This window comes from Peromyscus californicus, unplaced genomic scaffold (genome assembly GCF_007827085.1).
Source record: "Peromyscus californicus insignis strain IS unplaced genomic scaffold, ASM782708v3 Scaffold_8__1_contigs__length_139910024, whole genome shotgun sequence".
Classification (NCBI taxonomy): Eukaryota; Metazoa; Chordata; class Mammalia; order Rodentia; family Cricetidae; genus Peromyscus; species Peromyscus californicus.
The window spans coordinates 14629690-14642332 of NW_026294606.1; the positions used below are offsets into that span (position 1 = coordinate 14629690).

The 12643-nt window shown below is 47.8% G+C and overlaps 1 protein-coding gene and 1 long non-coding RNA gene across 4 annotated transcripts in view; one reads left to right on the plus strand and one right to left on the minus strand.

Annotated features, from left to right (window-relative positions):
• Positions 1 to 4483, minus strand: part of Ippk (inositol-pentakisphosphate 2-kinase) — a 71281-nt gene extending 66798 nt beyond the window's left edge. Inside the window, exon 1 of one of the 3 annotated variants that reach the window (XM_052727296.1) lies at positions 4269 to 4483. In XM_052727296.1, coding sequence (XP_052583256.1) covers positions 4269 to 4349 — 81 coding nt within the window. In that variant the 5' untranslated portion in view covers positions 4350 to 4483. The remainder of the gene's footprint in view (positions 1 to 4268) is intronic. The other 2 variants (XM_052727295.1, XM_052727297.1) reach the window with 2 other exon arrangements.
• Positions 4484 to 5489: 1006 nt separating this feature from the next.
• Positions 5490 to 12070, plus strand: LOC128103178 (uncharacterized). Its single transcript, XR_008215645.1, has 2 exons — positions 5490 to 5599; positions 9663 to 12070. It is a non-coding gene; the product is annotated as an uncharacterized LOC128103178 (long non-coding RNA).
• Positions 12071 to 12643: the final 573 nt, after the last annotated feature.

Consider the following 12643-nt stretch of genomic DNA (forward strand, 5'->3'; position numbering starts at 1 on the left):
TCCACACAGACTCTCAACCTATAAGGAAACCATCCATGGTCTACTAGTTACCAGAGGCACAAGATGACAAACCACTGACCCCTGTGACAACCAAATACACATCCTCACAACCTGTTAAGCAGGGGGCTGAGGTGTTCACAACAGCACCCTTAGCCTCAATGACAGCTAAGAGCCTCGGAGAGAATAGGCAGACCCCCAAAGGAGAAAGAAAGCTATGGCATCAGCAGCAGTAAGCACTGGTTCCTTGTCCATCCTCCTTCCTACCCTTTGGTAGCTCTAGCTCAACCTCCCAGCCATCCTCCCAGGGTGAAGAGGACAGAGATGTGAACCATAGGGGGAGGTCACAAAGTGAAAGAATGTATACACTGATGTCATCCTGGGAGCCCAAGAGGAGCTATGGAGACAGGACAGGACAGCTCAGTGACCCCTAATGGGTAGTGGTTCCAACAATACGTGAAAAGGAGTCAAGACTCACAGAAGCCACAGGTGGTATCAGAGAAATACAAGCAAATATTAGAGCCCCTTGAACCACCCACCCAGACTGTGATGATGATGAGGGTGGGCCAGCACAGAACAGCCTTGTTCTGTAAACACACAAAAGCCTCCTGCATTGCTGCTTTCTGAAGACAGAGATCGGTACTGAGAGCTGAACTCTGACTGAATTTTGACCAAGCAGGAAGGAGTCAGGGAGGGAGAAAGGTCACCTCTGAAAATGTAAATGTAGAAAAACAAACACATCCTTATACTAGCAAGGCAACACAAGGCTAACCATCACCCAAGGGAATATGGAAATAAATTCTAACCTAGCAACACCAGATTAAGGAATAAAGAGTGAACATGCAATGAGATAGGATGTGACCAGATCAAACCATCAAGAAAGAAACACACAACAGCATCAATCTGAAAGACCACCACTGAACATCTCAAGTGTAGGACATGTCATTTTTTTAAGACATGTCAGTGACAAGAAAAAGTTCAAACTCTTTCAACCAGTTCTAGGTGAATAGTGAAGATGGACCCAGCCAGGATCTGGGTTAAACACCACGTGATTGGAAAAACAGAAATATCAGCTGTGCCTTAGCATGTCTACAAAGGAGGATAATTCCTCCAGCACTAAAGGGATGGTCTACCTAGCTATCATAAATAACCCTGTGATGGACATCTTCGTGAATAATACCTATTTTCACTTCCAATTTTCTCTTATCAACCACATGAGAACAGAAATTAGATCCCAAACTACAAACTTTAAAAAAACTTCCTTGTTCATCCTGATTTTTGTCTTTTTCACATGTTGTTGGGGTTGCCACCCCTTGGGAATCTGTCTCCACAGCTCCCCTTGAACTCCTCAGGATCAATGGGTGTTACATTCACTTTGTGACCTACACTATGGTTCACATCTGTATCCTTTTCAACCCTGGGATAGTTTTGATGCTGGGTACTAAAGTCAGGGCATCAAACATGCTAAGTGCACATTCTAACACTAAGCGACACCCACAGCTCCTTTTTCCTGATTATAATATATAGTTAATGAATATATAATTAATGTAAAAAGTTTCAGATTCTTCTCTTTTTTGAGACAGACTCTCACTATGTAGCTCTGGCTAGCCTGGAACTGGCTAGATAGACCAAGCTAGCTCCAAACTCACAGAGATCTCCCTACCTCTGGCTTTCACAGTGCAGAAAATATTTTTTAAAACAAAAAGAGGAGCCAAGTCTGGCAGCCTTTAATCCCAATTCCTAAGGAGGATGAGAAAGATGGCTTGAGTCGATGAGTTTGAGGTCAGCCAGGGTAACACAGTGACCCATTCTCAATCAAGCAATCAAGTGATACTAATGTAAGTGGCTAACTACTTATAATATTTTGATGTATTTTCTTTCAGTCATGTGTAATTGCAATCACACTACCTGTCTGTAATTTCCTTTTTCCAGTTAACATTAGTAACATTTACCCACACTAAATGGGTATTAGCCTACTTTATCTAATCCATCCACTATAAAATAGCCATCTAAACCGTTTATATTGTAATACATAAGTCCTAACACACAAGACTGAAAGAAACCTGTGAAATGACCCCACAGTTTGTCGTTCACACCTAAAAGGTCCAGACGCTACACAGTCATAGAAACGATCTGAGGCTCTCCACAGAGTCTCTGACAGGGTTTAAAACCAGACCAACTTGCAATGAGCAGTTCTCTTCAAGTTCTGATAAATGTTCTTTTTGAGCAGACTAGTTAAGTAACAAGTCTTTCATGTTACCTCTGTCAGCAAGAAGAAAACACGACAGCTCTTCATAGGAGGAGGAGTGGGCATTGATTCCCCTGCACCTCATGGCCAACACAGCCCAAAGGCTAGGTGCCCCGGACAACTAAGAGACAGGATGACAAACGAAATGTAAAGTAACCTCACAGATTCTGAGCCAAAACCAACAAGTGGGAGGTAAAGGCAGCAAATACAGCTGCCTTAGGAGAGCTAAGCTGTGGTGGCCTTGAGGGAGGCCACAGGCGTCACTGACTGAAATGGCTAGTAGCACAAGTGTCATGCCCTCAGGCTGCCTGGAGAAAAACCTGTGCTAAGATGCAGCACGTCCTTGCCCAAGAGCTCCCGGCAGGATCCATGCCTGTGGCTGCAGACAGGACAGTGAGCAGCTGCTGACAGCCTGGCAAGTGTATCAGAAGTCTGTCTGCACCGGGTACTGTACCTGGGAATGGATACACTGCAGAGGTCTCGGGACAAGATGTAACTCAGAGTGACAAGCAACAGTGGAACCTTCTGGACCTTTATTCCCTGAGAGTAGGGGGCCTAGGGAACCAACACAGCTCACCTGTGAACTGGCTGGCTATTCACAGGTGAATAGCCTGTCTACCCAAGCATCCCTATCTACTCCTGCAGCCCTCGCTAAGCTCCTCCGCCCCAAGACCTGGACACCACAGAGGCTCCTTTTCTCTCATTCCATGTTTGCACACGGCAGAACAGCACATTTTCTTTCAGAGCTGCTGGCCAGTGACAGTGCAGATGTCCCCACCGGCATACCAGCTCCTGCAGGATGGGACTAAGGATAGCTGTGCACACATACTACAGAGGAGGAAGGACTCTATAAGAGCTTTTCAACTCAGGGGTTGACACTAGCTCAGAAAAAGTGGCCATGGCTGGAGAGACTTGGACTGGATGAGGCAGGCCTGGGAGGCTGAGCAGAGACGCGAAGTTCACCGGTTCTCGAAGGGGAAGGAGGGCTACAGACATGCCCAGGACCCAAAGGAGCAGAGAGCCTCTCCATCCCGCCTAAAAACATCCGTTCTCCTTGGCCACAAAAGGCGCTGAAAAAACTGCCTTTCGGGCTTTCTCCTCTTTGGTCCACAGTCTCCACAAACACACCAGTAGGGCAGATGTCAGCTAGACTCAAGGTCCAAGCTCTAGGCGGCTCAACACTCAGTAAGGTCGGTACAAGCTTAACTTCATGAAAACAAAATGCAAGCTATTCCTAGCTTCACGTTCCTAACGCAGTCTACTGCTCCTCCGCCAGTGGCAGGCTGGGAATCACCCCAGCTCCCTGTGCTATTAACCTTCTCACATGACACCTCCTGCCTTCTACTCCCCCGGCCCACCACATTCCTGCTAGATTGTATCAGACAGCAAGACGTCAGAGAACCTGGGCCTGCACACAAATCCATACGCTTCTCTTCCTAAATTCGCCCCCTTGGAAATCACTACGTCTTCTGAAACTCTCTTCCGAAATTCGCCCCCTTGGAAATCACTACGTCTTCTGAAACTCCCTTTCAAGCTGAACGAAGGAGAAACCGTTTAAAGTTTATGATCTGGATGCGAACCTGCGGTAGCACCCGTTCCTCACAGCAGCTCCGTGGACTCCGGAGGCTGAACTCCAGGCTGAGCGTGACAGCACTGGGTACTTTCGTCAGTGCTGCCCAAGCCCTGATCCAGTCTCGGCCTCTGGCCCACCGTGGCCTGGCAGTAAGATGAGCATCCCAGCGGAGGCTGCACAGCGTGGGGCCACGCGGCACCCACAGGGTGTGGGAAAGGGTACTGAGGGGACAGAGAAACGAGAAGGGACACTAGGAGGAAAGGGGGCCAGCGGAGATAGGGCTGCCGGGATGAGCACGGAGCTGAGGAGGATACTGGGAGGGAGGGGTACCAGGGAACCACCTGAGCGGAAGCTGGAGGAGGAGTCACGACCCAAACTAGAAGGTAGTAGGCACAGGGCTGCCAGAGCCGTCGGTGAGGCCCGGAGCCGCGCTGCCCGCCAGTCGCTCACCTGCGCGTGGGCCACCACAAGGCTCTTGTTGCCTTCGCCGTGGTAACCCCATTCATTCTCGTCCATCTTCCCCTCTTCCATGCCCCGGCGCCCTGGAACTTCGCGGGCCGGGACACGGGGACGAGAGCAGGGGGCCGCCCGCCTCGCTGGGCTCCAGCCGCAGCCGTCTGAAGAAAAGCGCCTGTCAGCTGCCGCCTGCGCTCTAAGCCGCGGCTACTTGCAAGCAAGGAGCGCCGGAAGCCACGCCCCCAGAGGCCGCCATTCCCCGACCGGGCAACTTCCGGGTCCCGCCCACCTCACCGTCGACATTCGGGGCGGTCGGTGAGCTTAGGGGCCATCTTATGTGCTGGCAGAGTGACTCACTTCCGAAACGCGGACTTGGGAACCGGAAGGGAGGTTTCCGGATCTGGTACCGGACGTTGAGGCGGGAGGCTGCCTGTCACCCGGGATCCAATGTACTCAGCATCGCGTGGTCATATGGCCGCGACTGCATCTTCGTGGGCTATAGAAAGGCGCTGGGCGACTCTGAGCCTCCGCTGTCACGTCTGTAGAATGGGGTGGGATTAACTGCACCCTCATTGGCTCTCCCAAAGGCAGAGAGGGACATCAGGTGGTGGCCACAGTTCACGACGGGAAACGGGGCGAGGCGAGGGGACCTCACCGTGGCGCTTTTGCCCCCGGGACATCCAGAAATGCAGATGGGGCAGTAGACGCCATCGCGGAGAGCAACGGCCGCAATTTATCCTTTGATGCGAGGAAGAATGACGCTGCCTGGTAGAGCTGCCTTGAGGATTATATGAGGACCTTGTTATGCTCTTAAAAATGATTTAGGACTGCTCGCCTCTAATCTCATCATTCAGGATGTGGAGGCAAAAGGATCTCTGTGAGTTCAAGACCAACCAGGGTTAGATAGTGAGATCCTGTCTCAAACATAATTTTCACACTTGTATTAAGATGGTTACAGTACTGAATATTGCGTTAGCTGGTGTATGTGAAGAAAATCAAGCTTAATGCAGATATATGGTTGTTGCATTAACTTTTCCAAGGGAGACTGGGCAAATAACTGTTCACTCTAGATAGGGCACCAATAACAGACCACAGAAGTGACTGTACCCTTGATGAACCAATGAATTTACAAGGGGTGCTTAGAGAAGCATGGGGTGAGTGTAACTTACATTAGTGTGGATGACCTCAAAACAGCTGTGCCACAGAAAAGTCCCATCCTAACACAGATTTATTCCTCTTCTAAAAACTAAATGGATTTCTCCTCCAGGTAGTCTCCTTCCTTAGATACTCCTGAAAGCCCATGCAGCTGAGGCGGTTTTAAGAAGGTAAGGGCCTTGCGTTGTTCTGAAGATGGGTACACGGCACTCCCGTCTTCCTCGGGCTTTCCTTCCACCCCCTCTTTTGCTGCTGTATTCTCTGAGCATTGGGAGGTGACAGAGATGCTTGGTCATTGACTTCCATTGTGGCTGAGTACCGGACCACTGTGTCATAGCAACAGCCACTTTATTCTCTGCAACTTGATGGGCTATGAGTCTTCTCAGTAACTTACCCACTGGAAGAGAAGAGAAGGATCCTCTCTACAACAGACGCTGAGAGCTCAGTCATCTATAGGTATAAACACAAATGTTTAGCAGACTATTTGACAGGCACGTGCCCATTTAACCTACTTTTGAAAATACAGAAGTAATTGCCACACTAGGACCCTATGACCTCCCCAGGTAAAGGCTTTTATCTTACAGTTCCAACATGAGTCCCTTCCTGCAGAGCAGTTCTTAAAGACAATCAGACATTAGTTGTACCATTACTGTACCAGGGGCACATCTATCTGGCACACAGGTGACATTAACACTGGTGTCCATAGATAAGTAGGACCATTTGTGACAATTCTCCCCGAGCGGCCTACATAACACCTGGTGCATCCAAACATCAGTCTGCAAGAAGGGAGCTTTCAGCTCAACCCATTTGAATTATGCATGTCCTGCAATCAGCATGTAACATCTTCAGCAATAGCATTGTACCGTCTAGTTCCCATGTGCAACCAACAGCAGTGGCAACAGCCTGCATTGTTCTGGGATGCCAGGGACCACCCTTGCCAACAATCAAAGGAAAATAGCCCACCCCTGACACTGAGATTTTCATTCAGTAACCTTACAGTTTCTGGGAGTGTCCTTTTCCCTCCATAATGGCTACCTTACTTCAAAGATCTTTGTTTAAAGCTTACAGGTACAGGCTGTTGTAGGATTTTCTTTTTTATTCTTTTTTTTTTTTTTTTTTTTTTTTTTTTTTTAAGCTGAGGATCGAACCCAGGGCCTCGCACTTGCTAGGCAAGCACTCTACCACTGAGCTAAATCCCCAACCCGTAGGATTTTCTTAATCACTTTACTGGGTATCATCTGCATGACATCCAACCATAAAACTCAGAACCTCACAGCTGTGCATGGTCCTGGCACTTTGTGCAGGATAACTTCCCACTCTTGTTCTTTAAATGCACTTGCCTGCACTCCAGATGCTTTTCTAAGTCTGTAAGATATTCAGAGGTTAGAATTATAAAGTTCTTTTACAGATGGTGGGCAGATCTCTGAAGACCCACCGAGAAAGTGTCAACTGTCTTAAGACAAAAAAAGTTAGGGGCTCAGGATGTAGCTCGGTTGGTGGAGTCCTAGTCTGGCATGCACAATCTCTAGCACCACAAAAACCAAACTTGGTAGTACACTCCTGTAATTCCAGCACTCAGAAGGGGGAGGCAGAATGATCAAAAGTTCAAGGTCATCCCTGGCTACTTAGAGACCATACTGGGACCCATGAGATCGTATCTGTAAACCAAAAAAAGTTAGCAAGCAAGGTCCAAAACACCATGAAAAGATCCCAAACATCTGTAGCAACACTTTTTTCAAAAGAGCAATGTTGGACACAATGATGTGGGTGGGAGGGACGACCTATTTAGCTCCCTGTCATCTAGTGTTTATCCACAAGCCATCCCATTTCCTCATCCTGGGGTGCTACCAAAGGGCCACTGTACATTTTCCCACACCTAGGAGCTCAGGGGGCCTGGCTCACACTAATTGCCTTGGTCTGATGCCAAGGAGGAGTGTGGCTATACCTCGTCTGCCATGCCCACCAACTCCTTGGATCTGACAGGCTCTGGGCAGAGTGGAGGCTGATGCCTCTTCATTATCCACACCTGGCTATTGAAAGGGCCTGGCTGGGCAAACAATCTCCACCCCCACAGCACTTTCTTGCAGGAAAGAAATAAACATAGCACACACTGAGGGGCTAATTGTCAGTGCTGGGTCAAGCTTAATCCTTTTCTCCCGTATTGCCTCATTTATGCTTTCCCTTACCCGTTTGTGAACTACTGCTCAGACGTAAAAGCCTTCAGAGACACAAGCACTGAATTTAGCTGTCTCTTTTTGCCCTAGAAACTCTATCTCAACACAAACCTTCCCACACTTGCTTTTGAGTGACCTGTTTTTTTCTTTTTTTCATTTCTTCTTGATTGTTTCTATTTTGTGAACCTAGTTTATATGCCGGTATAAATCATTCAGATCTGCCAGAGCCCCTCCTACCTTATAATGATCATGATGTATCCTAGGGTTATACCAGTCCCAAAGCCCCAGCTGAATTACCTTCCTTAAGCTCTCTGGTGAACATGGGCCCCAATACCACCTCTGTCCTGTCCAGTCCCCTCAGTATCCTTTCTACCACATCTCCCCATGCAAATCATGATTCAGTTCTTCCCACTGGGCTCCATCAACTTTTGGGTTCCAGAAGGTTTGCTTGACAGTCTCTTTTCCGTCCATCCCCCAGCTGTAAGAAATGGCAAACCATCCTCTCCTTTGTGTACCTACCAGATCGAGGCTCACGAAATGATGTCTTTTTGTCACTGTTAGTTCTTCAAGCAGACAAGTTTTCTGGGCAGAGAGCTGGGCCTCAGCTGCATGCAAGGGCAATACAGCTTCACCATGGTCCTCTTATAAAACATGCCATACATGCTACTTTCAGGATCTGCAATGGATTCCCTTTTGCCAGTCACTTCTGAGATCTCCCTATACAGCCCTGTTAGACCACATGTCAAGAATGAATGCCACCCCATAAGACATTCGGGAAGACGGCACCACCAGGATTTGCTCCATGAATTTTCCCTCGGGGCAGACAGCTCAGCCTCCTTTGCATGTCTTATCACTCACAGCAGCAACAATGCAAATGCAGCCGCAACAAGGAGGCATGCTGCCCTACCCCTCACGGAGGAGAGCCACTGCAGGACTTGCCCCTGGGACAAGTGCCACCTCAAACAGCTTAGCTTCCATTGCGTGTTGTGCCACCCTACCGAAAGGACCCTGCAGCTGCTCCTCCAAAACTCACCCTTAGTTTTGTCCTGTCTCTCTGGGTACCAAGTGCTGCCTTAGTTTTTCTGAGGAAGACAAGAACAAACATCCATTCATCCCAGATAGGACAGTAGCAACTGACCAAAAGACCTTCCCATCTAGTCCAGTGGCTTTACTGGACTTATGGGAGCATGGACGACTCCCAAACAGATGCCCACTGGGAAGTCCCACCCTGGCATGGCTAATGGCTCCTGAAAGCTGCACAGATGGATCCCCCCCAGCACCCCCACTTCAGTTAACCTTCTGTCCCATATACTCCCCAGACTGTGTCTATCTAGGGCAGAATTATAACTGGGAGTGTGGTATGCAGGAGGGAGTGGCTATAATCAGAGGTGAGAATCTAATGATCCTTCTCCACACTCTACCCATGTGTGTGAATGTCAACAAGCCCAGGCTTCTTACTGTCTCATGCAGGTAGTCAAACTGTTCTGATTAAGGTGCAAACACCATGTTATATCAGGAGGGCTGCATTTCACAACATGGATTCATAAAAAGAAACCCCCTGAGAATGGCTGGTCCAGGCACCGTTGTACCTCTGGCCAGACTCAGGTTGAGAGCAGTGAAAAGAGGTCAGTGAGTCAGGAAAATGAGGTGACTTGGAGCATCTTTTTCTAGGATACTAGGACCCCCACCCCACCCCAGGGAAGGTGGTGGGAGGTTGTTTAGGATAGTTGAGAAATGGAGGTAGAAAGAGCCACTCCAGAGAAGAGACAAGCACAGGACAGTGAGAAGACAGCTCCCAGAATCTAGGTTGTCCCATACCCCTAGAAGACTGGGGACCCTGAACATGACTGAGTTCCCAACTCCCTCTGAAAAGAGCATTTTCACAGTCAGAAGCAGCAGTTCCGTGTGCTGCATTGAGACACTTCCTTGAGCAAACCTCACGACTCTGAGAAAACTGTATCTTTTTTTTCCCAGTGAGTATTATGACAGATACGACTTATAATTGCAGTTATGCTTGTGATAAAAAACAGATTATGTTTTCATTGCGATTGCTTTTAAGGTCTCCACCGACAGTGTCTGCAGAAACCACACAAACCCCCCTCCTCACTTTGATGCATCATTGGATGCAGGAGAAGAGATTCATGGAAAGAAGACTCATGGAGATGGCCTTGCAGAGGAGAATGGTCCTGTCTGAAGGGGAGGCAAGAAGGGAGGCAGGCTGGAGAGCAACATCTCAGCAAAGGCCCAGAGTGCCACAGTTGTCCCCATGGCCTGGCCCCATACTTCCTTCTCATTATAACACCGACACTTTTCAGTGGGGAAAGCACCTCTCCTCTATTCAGCTTATGCAGTCTGACTTAAGTGTCCTCCACACCTACTATCAAGCCTGGTCTCATGATACTGACCGGAATAGTTGAGAACTACATTCCTGGAGAATAAAAACCACCCCCTGCATTTGGTTCGGGAGGCACAGGGCGTGGTCCAGGTTCATGTCTTGAAGCTCACTCCTGCACTGAGTGAAGAGAGAAGCACTCAGTGAAGCGATGAAAGAGCTAGAGGTGAGAATGTCACCACAGGTGACAGGAGCAAAGGGGAAAGCTATGGAGCTGCAAAGACGGGTAAGGCATTCACCAAGTTACTTCAGGTTTCCTAGTGGATGAGCATGCTGGTATGAGCTGTAATTCCTGCAGAAATGGATTACAGAGAAGTGGAGGCAGGAGGATCCAGAGTTCAAGGCCAGCCTCAGATACACAGTGAGAGCCTGCCTTAAAAGAGAAGGAAGCAGTTAAGTTCTTCTCACTCACAGAAGACAAACCTACTGAGTTCAAATCAATAGCAGAGCATGTTAGGATGGGCTGGGACCACCTCTCACAGAGAGTTTGGTAGTGTCTAAGTAAAAAGTGTCTATCATCAGAGGGAAGTTTTGCATAGACTGTTTTGTACCCTGGAAATTCATATGCTGGAACCATAACTTAATATGTGATAGTATTTGGAGAGGGGTCCTTTGGAAGTCATGAGGGTAGAGCTCTATGATGAGATTAAGTGTCCTTAAGAGAACACTCATATCATTCTAACATCTCTCTGGCACAGCAGAACGCAGGAGGCTCCTCAGAGCCTGGCCATGTCAACACCATGATTAGATGACCAGAGCTGTGAGAAACACCTGGTTAAGCTGACAAGCCTGGGGTGCTTTGTTACGGTAGTAAACGCTGACTATATATGGTAGCATCTGCTGAGTATGAGCAACACAGGTAGCAATAGGATCGGATTTGCCTATCCCTCCAAGTCCTGCTTATATCCCCAACACTGGTTAGCAGTGTTTTCCATTTTTAAGTTAGAAACAAGTGGCAGGGAAGAGGGACAGGAGAGAAAAGGATCAAAGGGAATGAGATCTTCCCAGTCACACTGAAAAGCCGCACAGGGCAGAGGACACGGAGCATCTGCCTACGTGAAAGGCCCAGGGCTGGATCCAGCACTGTAGAACCAGCAGGAGAAGAAAGAAGACAACACCGACAGGAAAAAGAGGAAATCTAGAGTTCTGCTGACGGGACTGCACCGATGGATTCTGGCAAGTGGACCACAGTTCTGTATGTTCACTTGGGGGAAGCTATGAGGGGTATTTAGGAACCACACAGGGTCTTCCCATTAACTTTCTTCAGTGTCTGACTTACTGGGGGAGGGGAGTACACAGAGGCCACACTTGCACGTGTGCAAGTCAGAGGGTAGGTGGTAAGAGTTCCTTCTCTCTCTCCTCCATGTGGTTTCCAGGGACTCGAACTCAGGTCCTCAGGCTTGGCAGCAAACTTCACCTGCTGAGCTGAGTCACTTTGCCACCCTACTCAGCGTTTTTGTAAATCTAAAATAATCCTACCATTTTCGTTTACAAAAACAAAGTGTGCATTGTTTAGCTTCTTTCAGAGTTAAATAATTAAAATCATGAAGTAGGGACCAGAGAGATGTCTTGGGTTAAGAGCTCTATAACCACGAGGGGCAGAGTTTGGATTCCGACACCAGATAACAAGTTGGGTGTTCGCTGCAAATGCCTGTAACCCAGCTTTAAGCACGGAAGACTGCGAGGATCACTAGGGTTTGATGGCTTTCACACCAGCTAAAATGTGAGCCCTGCGTTCAGAAAGAGAGTCTGACTCAGAGGAACAGGCAGAGAGTGGAAGAAGGAAGACACCTGCACTTCCAGCCTCAGTATGCACATGTGTATACATGCAATGTACATACATTCACACAGACATGCACACAGATAAGTAAATAAGTACAGATAAAATCTTTAATACAGTGAAGTATCTTTTCTTATATGTCAAGGTGGCAAAAAAATTTTTTTTTCAAGACAGGGTTTCTCTGTGTAGCCCTACCTGCCCTGGAACTCACTCTGTAGACCAGGCTGGCCTCAAACTCAGAGAGATCTGCCTGCCTCTGCCTCCCGAGTGCTGGGATTAAAGGTATGCACCATCACATCCGGCTTTTTTTTCTTTTTTCTTTTTTTTTTTTTGGTAAGCAAAATTAAAAAACGAAATTTCTTGCAGTACTGTAGATTGAACCCAGAGCTTCACTTCACTCATGATAGGCAAGTGCTACTACCACCAATTTACAGCCCAGCCCATGAAAACAATCTTATAATTTTGCCACATATGGTAGAGACACACACTTTCACATGCTCTGGTTGAGGATGGAGAATGATACCATTGGAGGTCATTTGGAAATATTAAAACTGGTGAAGCTGGGACTGGAGAGATAGGTTAAGACCATTTCCTGTCCTTGCAGAGGACCTGGGTTATCTTCCCAGCACCCCTACCTATGGCTCACGACTGCTTGTAATTCTAGCTCTAATGAATCTGATGCACTCTTCTGGCCTCTGAGGGTACAAGGGCATCTTGCACACATGTGGTGCATATACACATACATATAAATTTTTAAAATATGTTAAGCTGATAATGCTTATCTCAACAGACTTATCACTTCCATACCTAGAAATACATCCTATAAAATTCTCAAGTGCTCAAAGATATGAAACCCCAGGCGGTGGTG